Genomic DNA, 21,821 nt, shown 5'->3' with positions numbered 1-21,821 from the left:
GGGAAACAAACTCAGAAAAAGCAGTTGATCACAAAACCATGTCAGTTGTTTTTACCTTCATATCTTGACTGAGCCCGATTCTGTTTCACGTAATTTTTGTTTCAAACAGATGTGACCAAATTACTTTAATTGCTCATCGCTGAGCCTAATCGCATTTCATTCTTTTCAGCATAAAATACCCAGTACAGAGTGTACACTGATAGCAAGTCCATTGTTTCAAATGTCCTTGATTTTGTAGCAAAGAAAAAAACATCTTGCACCCAGTCGTTTTAATTAGTAGTTTTTAGGATGCAGAGACGGCTTAACTACTAATTAACGTTTCATGGGAAGTAGAGATTTGGAAAATTTAAAAACTGAAAAGTTCAAGCCCTACTCCTACTAGAGCATTTTCTGTACATGGTAGGATTACAATTGCATACTTTATTTAAAGATGAGATATTTTAATTTGTAAATCTTGATCTCCTAGAAAAATGTAAAGTTCATAGCCAAAAATTCTAATACATAATCCTTTTCAGTATTTGAATGTACATGCTGAATAGTATTTGTTTTTTTACCATGTGATGATGAATACATTTCCCAGCTGGTTGGGAAAGACCAGCAGAATACTACATTAGGATTAGCCTTGGGATGTGACCAATTGCTTACAGCATTCAGGTTACTTCAACACCAGTGATTTACCTGGGCACTTCACGCCACAGTTTATTAAACATTCATTTCATTTGGGCGTGGGTGGGATGAATTTCTCCTTGTTATAAAACTCTCTAGTCACAGGGTATTATTACTACTCCGTAACTGATCTGCAACAGAATATTTTTAGCTGCAGCACTAGACATTGTACACGCAGCTTTACTATTAAAGTACTTTCAGAGCTGTTGTGGTTGGTTAGTTTCAGCTCGGTGTAATTCCGCAGATGTGAAAAGACCTTTTTATAAAGATATGGAACACTTGGTTTCAAAAAGTTATTTTGGAAGTATCAATGAAGTTATTTAAGGATTGTCAGAACGCCTTGCGTGCTGTGTGCTGGAAGCCAGGGCATTGCTATAAATCAAATACAGTATCACAATATCCATCTCCCCTCAAGTTGTGTTTTTGCAATCTGAATATTTTGTTTTCCGTTCAAATATTCAGTTTTCTTTTAAATGATTGTGAATTCGGTGCCTATGAAAGGGAAGGATCAATAGCAGTGGTCCTAGTCGTGCATTTGGAAAATGTTTTCTACACAGTTTTGAAGCTTGCATTTCAATCAACAGCTGGAGCATAATGGGCTACTTCTGTGGGAAAGGTGGCTTAAAATAACACAGAGAATTGACAAGACAGCTGTGACTGAGCACTCATGGCCTTGGAATAACAGTCTGCTGCCCTGCAACAACAGATCTGCTAACCCCGAAGCGTCTACCTTCCCAATAACATTTTAACTAGAACTGCTGCAAAATATTTGAAACCTCCTTTTGGGATGAGGGGGAGGGAAAGGCGGTGAAGCAGGAGAGCATGTTCTTAAATGGCAATCTAATTCTATTATCCAAAATCCTATTCCAAGAAACAAAGATCCTTGTGTCTTCTGGTTCAGTAGGATGAAGTAAACAATTGCTTTTGAAGTGTATTGATTTTGGGGGTGAGGGGCGGGGGCGGGCAGTTCATGACGACACTTTTTTATTCAAGTCAAAAGATGCCAGTTGTTCACTGGTTTGAGATGTGCTTCTATGTTCTTTGCTAATGATTCCATCCATGCATTCTCTTTTCAGGTGCCAGTATGGGTGGCAAGGCCAATTCTGCGACGATTGTCTCCCGTACCCTGGCTGTGTCCATGGAACCTGTGTCAAGCCTTGGCAGTGTACCTGTGAGAAGAACTGGGGTGGCTTGTTGTGCAACAAAGGTATGCATTTTTGTAACACGTGGCACACTTGCATGGGTTTGAGGGTTTTTATTCCTTGACCTAGGCACACCTTTGACTGTTAACCAACCTTTTTAAGTGGCTTTTGGATGCTGAACTATATATCTCTGTGTCTGCTTGTGGCTTATCCCGTTCAGTGTTGGCTAATTTTATAAGCAAGTGCATTGAAACTTGAATCCTACTTTTCTGGCCACACCAAAACACAGTGCTTCCCAGTATGAAGTTCAGATAAACTACTTTTTGTTGTGGACTGATTTCTTCCCTGTGCAATCAAATAGTCTTCACATGATGTCTGTTTTTGTTTTTTAAATCCACTCTACTGTAGAAATATTTGCCAAATCGCAAGCTAGTGTGTTGCACAGAGATTTTTCAGGTCGCCCCTTGCTCTGTGTGTGTGTGTGTGTGTGTGTGTGTGTGTGTTTTATGCTTTCTCGACCTCTGAGAGCAATGTGATGACAGGCTGTGCAAAGATTGACTGCTTTTAATGAGGAGTCTCGGCACTGATCTGCTTTAGACTCTAAACTGAAATGGTACGTTTGGTTTTGTATTACTGCTCCTGCCTATACTGTATTTTAAAGGTCACTTTTTTTTTTCTGTCTTCTAATTTTAAAGATCTTAACTACTGTGGTACACATCACCCCTGCATTAATGGAGGGACCTGCATGAACACAGAACCTGACGAATACCAGTGTGTCTGTCCGGATGGTTATTCTGGCAAGAACTGTGAAATTGGTAAGCAGGAAGAAAAGCTATAAGTTAAATAAGTTTTCTCTTGATGACATAAGCAGGCTTGTATCTGCATTAAAGTTCTGCTTTTATTCATTTTTAATTAATTTATTTATTTTCCTTATGTGCAAATTTGTTATATATTCATATTTACAGCTGAACATGCTTGTGTCTCAAATCCTTGTGCAAATGGTGGCACTTGTCACGAAATCCCATCTGGCTTTGAATGTCATTGTCCCCCAGGGTGGAACGGTCCAACCTGTGCCAACGGTAAGGGTTTTACCTTCAAACTTTTAGCTACTGATCAGTGACTAGTTGAACTAAGTGTGTGTGAGAATTATTATTTGTTTAGTTAGCAGACACCTCAGCTGCAGAGTCACTTATAACAACATCTCACCCGAAAGACGGAGCACAAGGAGGTTAAGTGACTTGCTCAGGGTCACACAATGAGACAGTATCTGAGCCGCGATTTGAACCGGGGAACTCCTGGTTACAAGCCCTTTTCTTTAGCCACTGGACCACAGTCTCCTAAAATGTTGACCTAATTTATTAGAAGTCTCAGAATGAACTCCCACCCTCGCCTCACTGTAAAAAACGACCCTCCAGCTTGGTGTGTTTGGAGGAAAAAACTAACTGCCTTGGCATGGCAAGTTTAAATCTACTGCATGGAGATGTAAAGAGAAAATAAATATTGGTGTGAAGTGGACTTCTCTGTATTGTGTGTTTTATCTCTGACATTTATTCAGAATCCGTAAGTGTAAAGATTTATTTGATAGCATTAACCTGTAGCCCCCGGATTATGTAGAGAGTAATCATGTTGCAGTGTGCAGTCAGCAACATGTTCTCACAATACTATAAGACTCTTAGCTGGACCTCTGCCAGTTGGTTTGTATTCTAGTCGTGGATGCTCTTGTTTGGATGTGGCCCTTGAAATACGATTTTATTTTAAATATATTGGATAAACCTAATTTATTATAACATCTGGAATGGACTATAGTTCCTTAATGTCGGACTAACTAAGGAAACAATAGTAATACAATGCTCGCTGTTTAAATATCAACGTTGTAAAATATCTCTACACCATAAATCTATAGAATCCATGCCCACACATGGATTCTATAGAGTTTCCTGAAACTTTCTATCTTTTTTTTTTTTTTCTCCCAGTTTTTGGTCCGCACAAACACATGGCACTTGTTGAGGGACGTACTGTAATAACAATGTGTTTATTGAATTTTATTTTCCAGACATTGATGAATGTGCCTCTAATCCCTGCGCTCGAGGGGGTACATGCATTGACAGAGTAAATGGGTTTGAATGCATCTGTCCATCTCAGTGGGTTGGCAGGACCTGCCAGATAGGTAAGGGTTTCTGCTATTTTAACAAGGGGTCAAACATGGAGCAGAAAGATGACTATTTCTGTTTTGAAGCTGTAGTTTGTTGCACCATGTTTTTTTGCCCCCAGAATTGTGAAAGCAATCTTATGGTATACTTAATTTTAATTGGTTTAGTAGCGAAAGCAGGCTATTTGAAATATGATCCAGGTGACATCCAGATTAAAGCTATAAATAATACATTTGCTGGCAACTTCTAGCCTTGGGACTCGATTTGTATAAATGGGTTATCTTCGGGACCAGATCGAATAGTGCATTTCTCAAATTGTTCATGGCTAGAGTTTGTTCAGGAAACGGATTCCGAAAGGAAATGGTTTATAATCTGTAAACAAGCTTCAGTACGAGTTAAGTTGTCGGGTTTTATTTTACATCTTAAATTATACATCCATCTCTTGACGCTGCGTTTTTGCCAGTGCCCAAGCATGAAGATTGGGTTTCGTAGACAGGCAGCTGCAATCCAGAGAAATTGTTTGCAAATTGATAAGACCTACTGAATAATGCAAAGTAAAAATGTAAACTCCTTTTGCTTGGCTTTTTTTTTTTTTTTTTGGGTGGCATTTGGTTTATATCCGATTTGGATTTCGTGCAAAATGATGTGGTGTTTAAAGTGACAGTGTGATAGATTCTGACCTGATCTCCCATTCAAAATAAGCAGTTTGTAGGTTCCACTCTGAGTGAAGAATGTAAGGCATCCTTCAGCCTGCCCTGGGAAAAGGAGCAGGAAGCCAGAATACCCTGTGTTGTGAATCTATAAACTGTCTCTTTCAAGACTACTAATGCATGACCTGTATCTGTTTGGTGGTTGGAAACTGTTTCTTACTATCTTCCTTCCCCCTTCCCGTTTTCCTCTTTACTTTTACAGATGCTAATGAATGTGTGGGGAAGCCTTGCCTTAATGCTTACTCTTGCAAAAACTTAATTGGTGGATATTATTGTGACTGCTTTCAAGGATGGGATGGCCAAAACTGTGACTTCAGTTAGTATTGATCATTGTTTGCTGCTGCCCTGTTTTTTTTTTTTTTTTTTTTTTTAACAAGCTATTTTTATATAGCAATATTTTATTTTTAGTTTAACAAGCATATATATATAATATATATATATATATATATATATATAATAAAAAATTATTTTATAGTATTTTCATGCCGCGGGACCTGTCTGACTATATCAAAGCTCTGGTCTTGAATTTTCTTTTATGAATAGTACACTGGAAAAGGGTGTCCTGGAGACATGTACTCTATATGAAGCTGGTAGTTTAATTGAGTTTCCATAACATCTTTAGGCTTTAAATTCCAGAAGTTGTTTTTTATAGTGTGTCAAAAGGATGATTTTATGTTTCATATGCCTTTTCCATATTGTAAATTAAAACAACTTTTTTATTTATTTTTTATCTGTAGATATCAATGACTGCAATGGGCAGTGTCAACATGGAGGAACGTGTAAGGTGAGTGTTTAATTCTAAATGAATTAACATGGGTATAATCCTCCTTCCACGCTTCTGCAGAAGCCTTGTACAGCACCAGTGCTGGAGATATTATTATTCTAAAAGCTTGGTTGTGTGGTTGTTTCAGAAATGGCTTATTTGTTTTTTACATCCTGAGGTGTGTGTGTGTTTTTTTTTGTTTTTTTTCTACAACAGGATGAGGTGAATGGGTATCACTGCCTCTGTCATCCAGGATTTGTTGGCAAACATTGTGAAATCCAGATAAACAAATGCGCGAGCAGCCCCTGTATGAACGGGGGGCGATGCCAGGACCTGATAGATGGCTTCCTCTGTCAGTGCCAGCAGGGTTTCTCTGGTATTTTCTGTGAGGTGAGCAGTAAGCAAACAGTCATACCATTTTTGTAAATGGGCAGCCATTATGAAACATTTTCCAATAAACAGGGATGTCACCCGATATGTTCGGAGTAACAAGCAAATAAGTCACAAGTGCAGCCTGAAGCTACGCAATCTGCCTTCCTTACTACTTCTATTCAGATATTGTGGTGACATGTATTATACTCCTTAAATACTTGGAGTAATTGAAAGCTGAGACATGAAGAATAGTTTCAGCTACAGTGTTCTTTTTACATTCAGAATGTTATATTGCTATGAGTTATTGTTTTAAGATGCAGAGGTAACTTCTGCATACACCTATTGGCAGACTTAGTTTGGACACGATGAAGATTGAATTATAAAATTCCAGCGCACTTAAGTAACCAGGCGTTAACAGAATTGAACAAGTATAGGGGTAATGACTGCACTTTGAATGTTTGGTAATGATTGGACCCTGATGATTTTTAGCACAAGCCTCCTTACTGATCAGATGCTGACTGCAGCTCAAGCAGCAGCTTGCTCTTGCTTTTAATGGGATTACTGAAAGGGTACTGTTGTCTCGCAACAAGAAACCATACGAAAAAAGGGTGTAGCAGATCAAAACACTTTTTTGATAGCGAGAGCTGACCAGCTTTACTCAAGCATAGCAGGGCACTCGTGCCACACTTTAGACAGTAGAAAAACTGTCGGCTAAACTTGTGATTGGTGTGTACTTTCGTAGTGTGTGTCTGAAATTATATATATATATATATATATATATATATATATATATATATATATATATATATAATTAATAAAATAATCAGGTGAAAAAGCAATACCTTTACTAAGTAATCGCATTGCCTTTTGTGTGGTGTTTCCACTGGCATTTGTAAAACAATCGTACGACTGAGCTTAGAGTACCCATCTGCTTTCATTTCCCATCGTCTGCATTCATGAGTACAAGAAACCAGACAGCATTGACTTTGTTTAAAAAGAACAAAGGCGTGAGCGAACACTTAACTATAGACTCCATCCTATCACAGGACTCGAGCAAACCTACAAGTCCAGCTCGAAGGTTAATTTAATCAACTGGGCTACGTGAGGTTCAGTATTTCCATAAAAGGCAATAGTGGTAATGATGGTTTACAAGCTTTAAAGTTTTGTTTAAGGTTGAGATTTTTTTTCCTAATGTGTGACTTACAAAAACATTAACTGAAATATGACCGCATTTGCATGGTTTAATGCTTTTGTCCTTACTTTTCTCTCTTTTTTAAAAAAAAAACAACTTTTATATTGAAAACTGCTTTAGCTTCAAGTCATGTGCTAAATAGGGCTTTATGTAATCTATGAGCTAGCTGCCTCTGGTAACCTTCTTAACAAGATTAGTCCTGTTGATGCTGGGGACGCTAAGATGTTTACAGTAAAAGATCTCAAGCTTGAAGATGCATCATCTTTTTAATAAGATTACAGGATGACTGCTTGGGTTTACCCTTTCCATTTTCATCTGTGTATTCAAAGGGTTTCGCACTACCAGTGACTCTAATGTTTCAATAATGTTTTCTTGTTTCAGGTTAAAAGTAATCCCTGTAACCCCAACCCTTGCCAGAATCAAGCTTCATGTTATAATGTTGGAGGAGATTACTACTGTGCCTGTTCTGAAGACTATGAGGGAAAAAACTGCTCCGCCTTCAAAGATCATTGCAAAAACACCCCTTGCGAAGGTACCCGCATTCTATCACCAGCATGATTGATTGATTGATTTTTTTTTTTTTCTATTCTACTTTCTTGATTTTACAAGTAACGCTATAAAATTAGTTTCAGAAATACCCAAATAAGGATCTATGTACTTGGATGCCAATACCATATTTGAAACATGTAGAAAACCTCTTTCTAGTAGTTCTGTTGGTACTGGTATGGGGAATCACATTTTGATTTCCGGTCATTGCATCATTAAACTGCAGTTTCATTATATTATGGTGTAGCCAATAGACTATCAATAAACCTGAGCATCGCGGATTAAAATATAATTTGCCTTCTCACTTTTTTTTTTTTTAGTAATCGACAGTTGCACCATAGCAGTTGCAACCAACACCACCCAGGAAGGTTTGCGGTATATTTCCTCCAATGTGTGCGGACCACATGGGCAATGCATTAGCCAACCAGGAGGAAACTTTACTTGTGCTTGTGAAAAAGGATTTACTGGGATATACTGTCATGAAAGTAAGCGAGGAATTTTAAACCTATTGCTTTTGGTGTTTGCGTGCTTGGGTGGACCATATCTGATTTTCTTTTTCTAATTTCATTTTAGATGTTAATGACTGCATTACCAATCCCTGCAAAAATGGAGGAACATGCATCGATGGAATAAATTCATTTCAGTGCTTCTGTCATGATGGCTGGGAGGGGAATTTATGTGAGATTAGTAAGTGTATTTTCTATTAGACAACTTGTGTCCTATTTTAATTGCTCTGCTGTCCTTTTTTTTTTTTTTTTTTTTTTTTTTATACTGATGCGTGTTTCGTTTCCTCAGATGTAGATGACTGTCGTCACAACCTTTGCAAAAATGGTGGTAAATGTGTGGACTTGGTAAATGATTTCTACTGTGAATGCCAGAATAGTTGGAAAGGCAAAACCTGTCATTCACGTAAGCATTTTTTTGTTTTCTTCCTCCTGATTGGTTTGCTTTTGTTGGTTGTCTTTACACTGTCTTTGTAAAGACTCAATGAGACAGCAGTGTGTCACAGCTTATCTGCTTTAGCTTTATTTAGAGTTAACAGGCATGCTGTTTCTTTTCAGGTGAAAACCAGTGTGATGCAAACACATGCAGCAACGGTGGGACCTGCTATGATGTTGGAGATGCTTTTCGATGTGCCTGCCCTCCTGAATGGGGTGGCAGTACATGTAATACTGGTGAGCTTCTTGCCTTTTGCTTCTATATAATTGTTGCAATAAACAGTAGTTCATGAGGTTAAGCCTGTCCTGGGACTTGGCCAGGAAGTAATGATTTCTAATAGTTTGTGTTTAAAATGGCTAAAACCAGTGTATTTTACACCAGTGCAGTAACTGCTGTTGCTTTTCATAAATGATCTTCAAGAATCTTCGAGTTGAAGCTAAATTAATTTAATTTATTTAATTTGCAGCAAAGAACAGCAGTTGTACTCCAATCCCTTGTCAGAATGGTGGAACGTGTGTTGGAGGAGGCGATACCTTTACATGCATCTGCAAGGAAGGTTGGGAAGGAGCCACCTGCACACAGAGTAAGAATTTTTTTTGTGTGTGTCAAAGCGAAAATCTTTGCAAGAGTATGCATGCATTTTAAATAGCTTTTGGGCAGGGAATGTATTGGCATGGAAAGAGCTCATTTTGCTTTTTGTTCTGGGTTTAAGTGGGTGGTTTGTTATCCTTGAAGGATAACCTTTCAGTGTTGTAGGAACATACCAACATTTAAGGTGGGGTTAGATATTTCAAGACTTAACTTGCACAAAATATTGAATACTGCACAAGTATGCGTCTCTCAGCCAACCAGATTGATCCTTTTTCTTTTAATCAGACAAAAGCTGCATTTAAAATTTAAATAAATTAATTATATATATATATATATATATATGTAGATTTGGGGGCGGGGGGGGATTACATTTGCATAATGATTCTAAATATTATGACCTTGTTAGATGTTGTGGTGGAAAGAACACAACTGCAAATGTAATTAAGTACTAGAAAAGACAGCTTGGATCTGTTGAATGTAAAAACTAAAACAATGACACAGTAGCTGTCAAACCCCCCCCCCCCCCCCCCCCCCAAAAACAGTCCAGCCCAGCATTTCAGCTGGTCCCCCACCAGCTACTTAGACTGTGATGTCATACTTTCTCCTGCTGGGAAAGGGGTTCACAGGTTAATATATACAATAGTTTTTATTTCACACTTTTGCATGTGTCCTTAAAAGGCAAAAGGCAGGCAGAATTTAACAGTGAAGCCGCTGGAACACAGTGTTGTAGTTCAAAATTACCTTTTGCCTCTTTTTTTTTTTTTATATACCAAAGAGGATCTGCCTTGACCTAAATGCTTTATTTTGTACTGTGTGGATATGACTCTTAGACAATGTCCTCTTTCATCGCATTCATTTGTTTATCACTCTCTTGTATCTACATGTAGTAAGGAATCGGAGCATCTGTGCAAATGTTACAATGATTTCAATAATAAAGTTGCCAATAGTATAAAGGTATTGAAGCAGTTATATGAGAATACCCTTGGATTGTAAACCATATTATGTTATATAAATATCCCACATGTCTACGGAACTGGAAAGGAATTAGTTTTATTTACGTAAATGGTTTTATTCTGGATGACTATTTCCCTTTTTAAATCAGGATTGATTATAATGTTAATTTTCCTTTTTTTTATGTAGATACCAATGACTGCAATCCTCACCCTTGGTAAGTTACTCTACAATATCTTGAATATTCTTTAGTACAATTTTATGCAACACCACAAAAATGCATTTTGGTCAAGTAACAACAGCTATGAATAGAGAATCTTCAGTATATTCTGTTCACCTTACCACATTTTGGCTTGGCTGTTTAATAAATTGAATGATCTGAAACTGTCTTCTGATTTAACTGTCAAAATTGACTTGGTCCTTTTGTGAATTTTTTACCTTCTGTTACAGATTAACAAAAAAAAAAAAAATTGAAGTGCCTCTTTGGTTTTTTTGCATTCTGCAATTTAATTAAACAAGCCTGGATAATTTGGGGGAAAAGAGAGAAAATTCCATCACTCTGCGTATCTTCATTGTTAAAGCAAAAGAGAAAAAAAAGATCCCAGCATGACAGTTGGGGATTTGCATTTGATGGCCATACATTGCTTGCCTTTGTGAAGCCCCACGCTCTCGTCTGGGCTTGTGATGGTTCCGTGAGAGGATTTCACTGTAATAGGAGGGTTTGTTTTTACAGCTACAATGGCGGCATCTGTGTGGACGGCGTCAATTGGTTTCGATGTGAATGTGCACCAGGTTTCGCTGGACCAGACTGCAGAATCAGTAAGTGCCTGTAATGTGATGGAGGAGGGAGGGGGAGGGCTGGCTGCTGGGCTGTCATTGTGACCTAGCTCCCTGGTTACTCCCCAGCCTTCGACCTTTTGTGTTGTGTTGAGGTCAGCTGTACCCCCAAATAATGAAGCAAGAGCTAACCTGAATAATTCATTAACATGGAAACTCTTCTCACCTCTGAGACAATAGGGTCCTTTGTGAAATTGGTGATGTCTTCTGTTTTTTTTTTTTATATTCTGACATGCTTCTGGCAGAGTTGGCATAAGAAATCGAGGGGGGGTGGGGGGGTGGGAGAAGCTGGATTTACATTTTGCTTACATGCAGTTTCCATTGAGCTTTGGGTGTAAACATGAGGAATCCCTTGTGACATCACATGATCCCCAAGCTCCCAGATGGTAAACAATTCATACCAATGCCTGTTAACAGGATTTAATGGGAGGTTTATGTTAATTCTATGAACTTAATGAGTACATTTTCATCCTACACTTCAGTCCTGTTTTATCATGCTTTTTTTATATTTTTTTTAGTCAGCCAATTATGAAGCCTTAATTGCCTCAAGTGAACAATTTATTTAATGTAGTAACTTGGTAAAAGGGATGACTCTAAAGCCAAGCAATTGTGGTGCCTGATTGCACACAATGAGATAATGGAAAATCTTCAACCCTCTGCATTTAGTAGTTTTTGCTGATTTTCTTTCATTTGCTGTTTTTCTAAACAGACATTGATGAATGCCAGTCATCCCCTTGTGCGTATGGTGCCACTTGCGTTGATGAAATATATGGGTACAGGTGCACCTGCCCTCCTGGCAGAGCCGGCCCCAGATGCCAGGAAGGTAATAATGATTTTAGATTTGCTTGTAAAGCCACTTGCTCAAGCTTGTGCCTCCCTGGGGTAAAGGAGGGGACACTGGTGATTTACTGTTTTAACAATAAGTTAGGTACGGATCGAGAGAGAGTTAACTGTTGAAGCTGTGTATAAATAAAATAAATTGGGAGGGAGAGGTGGGATTCCTTGGTAACCATAATATGTAAATGTATACAGAGTTAACTGTACAATTATTCATTGTTTCAAGTGTTTTGGATACAGACATCTGCTTTTTAATGTGCATGTGTGTTACGGATGGTAATAAATAAAGGCTGGGAAAGTGCAACAAATTAGTTGTAGCATACCAGAATATATACACTCGTCCATTTTCCACAACTAGTGTGGAAGCATTTTGTGAAACCTGTTTATCTGTTAAAGCAGGAAGCCAGTAACTTGTAAACTCACATTCTGTTTATACAGCACAGGTCATTTATTAATTAACAAGGTTTGAAGTGATTGACTTACAAATGTGTGTTTTTTGTTCCATGATCTAGTTATTGGCATTGGAAAGCCATGCAGGTATGCTGGTCTTCAATTCCCCCATGGAAGCAGATGGGAGCAGGAATGCAATACTTGTCAATGTTTTGCTGGAAACATCGCTTGTACCAAGGTACATTCTTTTATTTTTTTCTTGTATTTTTCTGTATTTGATTCCCAAAGGTACATAGAGAGCCAATAGTTACCAAAATGTTTAAACTGGAGTCTTATACTGGTATGGTTGTTGAACTGTTTCTTCAACTGGATGTTTTAAACACTCAAGGTTTTGAGCAGAGCAGCCCACATGTGAAGTTTTGTGAGGTTGGGCTGAAAGACAAACGGTGAGATTCTATTTGCCTTCATAACACCTCCAGAGGCCTGTTTTGAAGAGATTTCTCAGCCATCTCGGCTTAATGTTTTACAGCGTCCTGCCTCCGCCCAGTTGATTTAAAGCTCAATTAAGTTTATTTTTGTTTGCTTTTAATCGGCAAATATAAATGTTAAGTAAACTAACGTTATCTTGAATTAGTTTGTGTTTTTTTCCCCCTTGTAATGCTTTTGTTTTCAATTTATGGTTCTTAACATTTGGCTATTAAATAGTCATTTTCTGTGCTATAGTGTTCCTGTCTTAAAATAAACTACAAAAGTGAATGCATTTACCATAAACATGTTTGTCATGTTCCGTAAACAAGAATTGACCTCAAGGATATACTGTAGATACCAGTCTTGTAATATTTCATTTTTGCAATGCTTTCTTCTAAAGGGACAAGTAGATGAATGATTGCTATTTTGTTGTAACAGTTCATTCTGATATGGCAGAAAAAGCACAGACTTTTTTTTTGTTTGTGATTCATAGAGCTAGTGATCTGGACAGAATTTTACTCAAGCTTTCAAGACCACACAGGTCTCTCTTCCAAACTGTTTTAAACTCGGTGAACTCTCCATCGTTTATCATGTGATTTAAGGGGCCTGTGTGGTCACTACACTTGTATAATATTCTGTCAGACAACTTATCACTTGCTCTTCAGATACTTTATGAAAGCCAGACGATGACGAGGAACTGTTCTTTATTAAAAGTTCCTAAGACACAACTTCACTTGTTTTTATTTCCCTTGCATGTGCAGGTTTTGTGCGGTAGAAAGCCTTGCCTTTTACAGAAGCGTCCCGGACAAGAGAACCACCATTGCCCTGCAGGTCAAAAATGTCAGGAACACAATTTCTTCACCTGTTTTTCACCACCTTGCCACGAATGGGGTGTCTGCAGTGCCCCGGAGCCTCCTGTGCCCATTAACACCGAATGCCAGCCGCATACGGACTACTTGGATAACAGCTGTGCGCGGATCACGCTCATTTTTAACAAAGACAAAGTACCACAGGTGAGTCCAGTCATCAAATAAAAATAAATCCTGTGTGAAACCACAGATTCAAACTCATTTTGCTGGCCTGAGACCGGTGGTGATGCTGTCAAATGCAAATAGCTTACATTTCTGCTGTGTGTTTTAAACAGGGCACCACTGTGGAAAACATCTGCACTGAACTGAAGTATCTCCCAGGAACAAGGATGCTTGCCAAGGAGAGATCTCTGCTGGTGCTTTGTGACCTCTCCTACTCCAATGAAAATGCTATTGAAGTGGCTATAGTAAGTACTCCTGTTTTAGATGTACACCACCAGAAAACTGGGGGGGGGAATGTATAAATCCCATAAAACATAATTTCATCTAATAGCATGCAGTTTGTTTCCATGCTACAAAGAGAGAGAGGGTTTGAGTGATTTTTAGTTACTTTAAAATGAGGAACCGGTTAAAATATAAGTTGTGATGCAAAGGTATCGTATAATAAGAAATGTAGATGACTTCTCCTGCGTGCAGGTCTAGTGCTTTGGAATGGTTACAGTAAGTACAGTGGTAATTTAGAGATAGCAAGGACACATTGAAGACAATTTCAGTGTAGTGAAGATTCAGATAAAAGTGCAAACCCTGGCTGGAACAGATTCCTACACTAGCTCTGGAATAAGGACTCTGGTTTATGCAGAAATACTTTGCTGCCTAAAGGATCTGATCTTGGATGGCTAAATATATGCTGCCAATAACTTCATCACATTTGCAAAAACACTTTTTTTATTTATTTTTTTAAATGTATTGTGTTCTTTCTTTCTTAGTCGTTTGTGGATGACGAGCAGGACCACGGCCTTATCCAGGATGCTGCCAGTACAATCATCAACACGCTCTCCAAAAGACAGAACAGCACCCTCATGCTGGCTGTAGTAGAAGTCAAAGTGGAAACCCAAGTCATGGGGAAATCAACGGGTGAGTGGAGCTGGTAATAATGGCCATATATGGACACTCCCACTGAGTCCCACTGATCAGTGTTTGCTTTGGAGAGACTTGCTGCTTGTCTGGGGCTATCAATCTTTTATTGCGCATGGATAACATCAGCTCTGCCTGCAAAGTTGCTTTTAAAATGTGTTTTGATCATGTTTTTGGTCATACATACATACATACATACATACATACAGGTTTTTTACAGTGTGTTTTTAAACTGTAATATATCTGAGTTGTTTTTTTTTTTTTTTTTTTTTTTTCCCAGACATGGTTTGTCTTGCTAGGTATTTTAGTATGGTGGGCTTGATTTTACTTTGGTCAGTTCTACTGTACTTCCTAATGTCTGGTGCCTTACAGAATCATTGGTCTGGACTATTCAATTTCAAGTGCTTTGTTGGCATGACTGGTTATTACAAGTATTGCCAAAGCAATGATGGGTAAATTCCATCTTTACAATTAACATTTAAAACATATGTAAATGTTACATTAAGTAAATAAAACAAACCCAGTATACTTAAAACAAATCGAAATAATGATAATGATATATGTATTCTATAACTATTTATTTTATTTAATTCTTCTCCTCCTCCCTGTGTGAGGAGCCTCGGTGTCACTCCCTGTCCCTCAGGCTGACACAGGCGCTTGTGAATTGGCCTGCCTCTTTTAATGCAGCTTGTTTCCTCTCCTAAGAGGATGGGGAGTTTTTCATGGTCTTGCAGGTCTGGGAATTGTTTGCAGAAATTTTCTATTTTTTGGAAGAAGATTTCTCTTAATGGATTATATTTGGAGCACTGCACTAGAAAGCGTAACTCTGACTATTAGCTTCACTTCTACCAATCTCAATCAAGGCGTGACACACTTGCTAGTTCAGTTTGACCTGGGATGATGAGCTGAGATGATAGGTATAAAATATTCAACAATCTACATAATTTTAGATCCTTTGTTAGCATCGGTGCCAGGGGCTGTCCCTCTTGTATAGAGTTTGGGCACACTGTCTTCTGCCACTTGAACGGGAGCATGTTGAGAACGCATCTTGTATGAAATCAAAATAAGACTGACCTAGATTATGTTTTTCTCCTCTACGTAGATTACCTGGTTCCTGTTCTCTGTGTGGTGTTCACCATTCTCTGTGTTTTCTGCATCGCCATCTGTATCTGGTGGACCAGGAAGAGGAGAAAAGAGAGGGAAAGAAGCCGTCCATCCATAGAGGAGAATGTTAACAATCAGTGGGAACCGCTGAATCCTATTAGGAATCCTATAGATAAGCCATGCAGTAACAGAGACATGCAGTATGAATGCAAAAAATTAATGTCTCCTCCAAACAGAACTTGCGAGGGAGAGGAAGAGGAGGAGCAGGAGCAGGAGAGGGCCAGCATGGAAGTAGACAAGTGCCCTTCCCACAAATGCACAAAAACTTTATTGCACGGGAAAGGGGATGTTGTCAGCACAGCAAACAGCACTCCGGTGAAGCAACCGCACCGAACTGCCTACAGCTCAAAGGACAATAGATGTAAAAATGTAAATGCAGCTCTCAGCAAAGACGCGAGAGACAATTGTGTATGAAAAATAAATAAATAAATCCTCCGTGCCTACTTAAGCATGTATGTAAAAATGAATGCACGTAGTCGTCTTCATCATGGACTTCAAACCATCTTAACCATTTAAAAAAATAAATAAATTCCAGTGGTTCTATTTTACGTAACATTTCTCCAGTATTTTTTTTTTCTGTATAAGTTATTTGTGGTTCAGTGACAAGGCTGATAGGTTTCTTTTGAGAGTTGATATATATTATGTGCATATATATATATATTTTTTTTGTACAGTTAATTATCTTACTCTATGTACCAGAGGAGGAAGGTGCCTCCAATTTGAAATTCTGTTTAAGAAAGAGGGGGGGGGGGAAATGTATAAAGACAAATTTTGTAATTGTTTACAGTTTTTTTTCTTTTTGCTACTTTGTGTAGTTTTATAGGACAGAAGGGGTGAGACTTTTGTGAACATTAAAACAATATTCAGTATATCAATGAATGGCAGCTCACAGCACTTGTTACAGTTGTTTCTACTGTCAGTCATTTTCTTTGTTTTTTCAACAGAATTTGCCTTATACAATACAATACAAAACAGCGTAGTGACTTTGCAGTTGAATCAAGTGGCCTTTTTGTCTTAACTTCTAGGATTGCAGTATTTATGCTTGTAGCAAGTGCCTTGTGATTTCAGTTTGTATCGCAGCTGTCAGACTGCCCTACCAGTTTAACAATAAAACAAAGGGAAGATCTCATTCAGAAGACTTTGTTTGTTTGTTTTGTATTTGATCAAAACAATTTTGTACATATGTATATAGTAAAGGAATCGCTGTGTATATTTGAATTTAGTAACAAGACAATTCACACTTTTTTTTTTAAATGCCATTCCTTTTTATTTGTTTGAAGAAAAATATGTTTTATGATGGTTTAAATGTTTATACAAAGTGTAACTATACATTAAGAACATAATTATTGTCAAATATAATCACTGGTTATGTGTAAATGTATACAGACGTTTGTTTGCTTTACAGAATGATTATTTCTCTCCCCCACCCTCCCCACCCGTTACTGCTTCAGTTTAAGATACATTTGTTTGTACCATACTTAAGTTTTAATTTGTGAATGTCAAACGTGATACTATTTGTGAAACAGATGTCTGCTTTGGATACAGACCTAATGAAGGGAACAATTTAAAAAATATATATATATATACTGGAATATAAAAATGGATTACCTCTAAGTGGTGACTATATAGATTTTTTTTTTTTTTTTAATCACCATTTTTAGGGAATAACATTGAATTAAGGAAGCCACCCACAAAAAAAATGAAACTGATAAATAGATACTGTTTGGGGGTGGGGGGGATTTAAGTGTAAGCATAGCTTAAATTTGTAATTATTTTGTACAAAAGAACAGTTGCTTTGCAAAGTCATTGGTTCGTTGGTGCATTTTGTTTGACATGTTCTTTAGAAATAACTTAAATATATTTATTAAAGCATTTTATAACCATGTAATCCATATGCCTTTTTATGTTCTGTTTGTTTCAAATCAGAAAACAAAACCTGGTAGGAATTTCTTCATGGCTTTTTTGTGAACATTCAATGTATACAGTTTTATGTTTCTCTCTTGAACCAATGGACTTTTTCTCTCTCTTTCCCCCGCCCCCCTCCCCGACCAATGTAAACAGAGGTAATGCATGTGTGAAAGATGCCATCATAAGTTCAAATTAGTATATGTAATACCTTCACAGATGAGCCGTTCCATGAAAAATGTAACGTTTATCTGCAAATCCATTCAGTTTTGATGTCCTCGTGTGTGTTTGGAAGGACCCATCATCACAAACATATTGGGCTAGCCAAAATTAACATTTTCATGTTTCCCATTTTTTGACTAGTGTTTTTCTCTGACCTTTTGCATGTTCTGGACTAGAAACCACCTCTGGGGTCAGGGATATAATGTTGAGCGTGAAAATCTACCAACTACCTTCTACTTATAAAATGCTGAACTTGATGGAAACTGCATTTTGCCTCAGCTTACAGTTAAGGCTCAATAAGAAAGCTGCAATTTAATTTAAGTTACGCAGTAGTGTTAGATACTTGTAAATGTGACCAAATATGGGACTTAGACATTTTGTCACTTCTGTGCCGAACCAAAAGTATTGTCTCTCTATCCCCCCCCCCCCCCCCCACATATGTACACTTTCGTTCCAACTTGTTAATGGTAACGTTCTGCTTTAAGAATACAATACTACAGCCTGCTGGCATATCGTCATTGTTTCAAAGCACTGGATCAATAAAACTGTTTCATAAGGATTTTTTTTTATTTGTTTTATTTTTTATATTTCGCCTATGACTCTCGTTGCATGGTCTGGTCTGACATCAGTCAGCCAATGAAATTGTTTCCTCCACCTTGTTTCATTCCCCATAAATATTTCATGAAGAAAAGTTTAGACTTATTTATAATCCTTGGCCTGCTGGGGATTTTGTCAGACTAATGACTGCACTTTGCTGAGAAGCATAGGATTTCTTTACAGTTTGGGTCTTGTGGTAAAAGCACTAAGAGTTTCTCTATATGTTGTACAGACACTGTGTAACCCTGTGCTGGTCTTGGGCTACTAAATAGATGCCTCCTCTCCTTGCAACTAGATTTAATTTTCTTGTAATTTTTCATATAGGTGGTCATATTCGTATGATAATCTGGACTGTTTCAAAATTGAAAATTAAACCACACATCTTTGAAGACTAATCCTACATTTAAATATAATACTACACTGGAATGACACCCTCACTTGTGTTAGAATACGTGTAGAGAAAGGTATGTAGCTCTACTGAGATTTATCTTCGGTCTTGATGCTTGTAACCGACTAGCTTTAAGGTGACGATTTGCTTCGTGAACCCTTAGAAAAAGCAGATCCAATGCTCTTGTCTGGAGGTGTTCCTGTTCTGTGTGCATTCTTGTTTCCATGCTGGGGTGGAGAATGGCAGGAGGTGGCGATACCCACTTCTCTGGGAAATCTGATGGTATCTTTGACTTCCACTAGACAGACAAGCCATCAGTTTTCTGTCACACCTTTAGGACAGCCCCATTCAACAGCACAGCCTCCTATAATCTGTGCTGGCGTGTTTACAGTTGAAACCCGGCCAACTGAGGCAGAATGTCGAGGCGAGACTTTTATTCCCATAGGCAAATAATTTTCTACTCACGAAACAGCCAACACCCTTCCCAACCACCCTCCCCCCCCCCCCCCCCGGAGTTTGGTAAACTCCTAAAAGAACAGGTAAGAAGTTGTATTGTACATACATGTAGGATGTAGGTTGATAAAATAAAAAGCTGTGTGTGTGAATCATTTAAGAACTTATTCAACTTTTCCAGAATGAATGCCCTTCAGAAAACCTTCATTTATTCATTGCTAACCTTTTTAAGTGGCACAATAAACCTTACAGGTATTGCGGAAGTCTTCAGTTTGTGATGAGCTCTAAGTGATTTTGCATTGTGTGGGTATGGTAACAGAAAGGGTTAGTACAGTATGTAGATGAAAGCTAATACCACATTCTCAGAGTTTATGACCTCTGACTAATGTGCAACTGCATATAGACCTTACCCACACTGTAGAAGCTTGTACCATAGAGTATTTTATGTTATTGTTGCATTTAGAGTCTTATTATATTATTTCAGTTGTGAATGTTACACTGCTTCTAATTTTTAAGGCAGGTATGTGTGATTAAAGTTATTCTAGCTAACAGAATAGTTCCATACATCTTCTCTGTTGTGCATGTCCATTCATAATATAGGTCTCAAATGTGCAGTTTTGAAAGAAACGCATGTGTTTTGTATTCTAAAGCATGAGATCAGCCACTACATTTAATCTGGAGGGTGATATTTTTCTCATCCTTTCAACGTCGTCTTTTCTGTCATTAACCAACCAGCTTCTATCAGCCAGTAGCATGTTTTAACACAAGGACACTGCTGAGGCGGAGTGTTTATCAACGTTGTTTACTCCAGGACTTCATTTGTACTAGGTTCTTAGTTTACTTCTTAACTCTTGCTTTTGTTTTTTGGCTGTTTCCCAGCATCGGCCCATTCTTTTGAGCTCATTGTGTTTGCGTTGTGCCTCTTGAAGCTGTAACTTTGTGAGTCCAAACAGACCGGGCAGACCTGGACAATCTGATTTGGCAGCCCGTTCCACCCTCCTTCCCTGGAATGTGCTCTGCTTACTGGACAGAGCAGTTCATAAAGAACTGTTCCACATTAAGAATACTTCAGTCTTCCAGCACAACCCCGGTGTTCTGCTCTAGTGATTGTCTAGTTTGAATTTGTTTCCAGTGTATTTCTGTTTTTTTTTTTTTTTTTTTTAATCCATTTTACAGTTTGGGTCATGGGTAAGGTAGCCATGTGGCTCTGTGTTCAGCGGGACAGTTTGGGACTCTTCAGGCTTTTCAACTCACAACCCAATGCATTCTGGTCCTGCTTCTTTTAAAGGAAAGAGTGGTACCTGAGACAGGTAAAACGTGCCAGCATGCAAACTGTCCCTCTGAACACGGAGCCATCCGGTCACCTTAGTCGTGGCTCTCTCATTCTTTACCTCTCCCCAGTACTTTAAATAGAGCGTTTGGTAAGAAACAACAATATGGAACCTATTGTGTTTCCACACACACGCGAAGAGCCTATTCATACAGTATATGTCTTTTTGGAGAAGCTTACTTCAGCTACAGTATAGACCCAAAAGACAGCATCGATGGACACCAGCTCAGCGTGTCGAGTAGTCCAGCCAGAGCCTTCAGGAACCCTGACCTGCTGGCTACTATGGGTACAAAATCATCAGAAAACATCAAGAGTTTACCTCCCTCCTCCGTGCTTTAGGCATATTCAGTTCTGTATCTCTAGCTGCGGCTTTAGTAGAGAATAACTAAAGGTAATTAATGTTAATGGTTCTTATGAAAGGGAAACACAGGTCACCATAAAAGTAACCATGGTTCCCTGAAGCAACCATTACCATCCATTCTTTGGATGTACTCGCCTTTGACAGGAGAAAGAACACAGGGTGTGTGCTCAAACAACTGTGCAGGTGGCTGGTAACTGTTCATTCCCTCCTTGAGAGACCCAGGGTCACTTCTATGGTAACCTCTGAGAGTGGATATGGCTTTCTTCCCAGTGGTGTAGACATTGCTATGAGTAATTGTTACATGGAGTTTAAAACCATGAATGAATTTTAGTGGAAACATGGGAAGTGCGAAGGCTAAGGTACGTTTTCAGTAAGGACTGAAATCATTTGAATCGTGTAAATTTAAAAGAGCAGACACTACCCAGAGCAATAGTTATACTGCCGCTTTCAGCAACAAAGTGGTTTCTTCTTTGTTATCTAAAGTCAGCAATCCCTTATGTCATATTTTAAAGCAATTACATCAAGATACAATTTTATTGCATGAATAAGCTGTTAAAAGACAGGTACCTTTATGCTAGTTCAAATTAATCTTCCAAACAGAGTCCAGTGTGTTTTCTGTTCAAGAAAGCTGCCCTTCCAGCACAATCTCTTGTGTCACAAGTGAACAGGATTAATGATTCCATTGCTGTTCAGGGATGCAGTGCAACAGCAAGGCTAAGCAGCTACAATGGTATCTGGTGATGTTTGCAGTCAGAATTATTTTTTTCTCTGCCACACCTCATTTCTGTGCTTTTCCAGTAACAATAATAATAATAAAAAAAAAGATTTTGAGGACGCTGTTGGCAGAGTGTGTTTTATACGAATCAATATCCTCTATTTATCTGCACAAGCCAGCTGTCTCGAT

The 21,821-nt window shown here is 38.3% G+C and overlaps 1 protein-coding gene across 2 annotated transcripts in view; it reads left to right on the top strand.

Annotated features, from left to right (window-relative positions):
- Positions 1 to 17,549, top strand: part of LOC131698692 (protein jagged-2-like) — a 38,394-nt gene extending 20,845 nt beyond the window's left edge. Inside the window, exons 6-26 of one of the 2 annotated variants that reach the window (XM_058991963.1) lie at positions 1,743 to 1,873; positions 2,504 to 2,623; positions 2,774 to 2,887; positions 3,862 to 3,975; positions 4,871 to 4,984; positions 5,406 to 5,452; positions 5,648 to 5,821; positions 7,377 to 7,527; positions 7,862 to 8,026; positions 8,115 to 8,228; positions 8,337 to 8,450; positions 8,603 to 8,716; positions 8,947 to 9,063; positions 10,212 to 10,239; positions 10,756 to 10,841; positions 11,569 to 11,682; positions 12,209 to 12,324; positions 13,316 to 13,567; positions 13,699 to 13,830; positions 14,350 to 14,497; positions 15,600 to 17,549. In XM_058991963.1, the coding sequence (XP_058847946.1) occupies positions 1,743 to 1,873; positions 2,504 to 2,623; positions 2,774 to 2,887; positions 3,862 to 3,975; positions 4,871 to 4,984; positions 5,406 to 5,452; positions 5,648 to 5,821; positions 7,377 to 7,527; positions 7,862 to 8,026; positions 8,115 to 8,228; positions 8,337 to 8,450; positions 8,603 to 8,716; positions 8,947 to 9,063; positions 10,212 to 10,239; positions 10,756 to 10,841; positions 11,569 to 11,682; positions 12,209 to 12,324; positions 13,316 to 13,567; positions 13,699 to 13,830; positions 14,350 to 14,497; positions 15,600 to 16,075 (2,941 nt within the window). In that variant the 3' untranslated portion in view covers positions 16,076 to 17,549. The remainder of the gene's footprint in view (positions 1 to 1,742; positions 1,874 to 2,503; positions 2,624 to 2,773; positions 2,888 to 3,861; positions 3,976 to 4,870; positions 4,985 to 5,405; positions 5,453 to 5,647; positions 5,822 to 7,376; positions 7,528 to 7,861; positions 8,027 to 8,114; positions 8,229 to 8,336; positions 8,451 to 8,602; positions 8,717 to 8,946; positions 9,064 to 10,211; positions 10,240 to 10,755; positions 10,842 to 11,568; positions 11,683 to 12,208; positions 12,325 to 13,315; positions 13,568 to 13,698; positions 13,831 to 14,349; positions 14,498 to 15,599) is intronic. The other variant, XM_058991965.1, reaches the window with a different exon arrangement.
- Positions 17,550 to 21,821: the final 4,272 nt, after the last annotated feature.

The sequence above is a fragment of the Acipenser ruthenus genome, chromosome 18, assembly GCF_902713425.1.
Source record: "Acipenser ruthenus chromosome 18, fAciRut3.2 maternal haplotype, whole genome shotgun sequence".
NCBI lineage: Eukaryota > Metazoa > Chordata > Actinopteri > Acipenseriformes > Acipenseridae > Acipenser > Acipenser ruthenus.
This window is presented reverse-complemented; position numbering and strand designations above follow the sequence as displayed.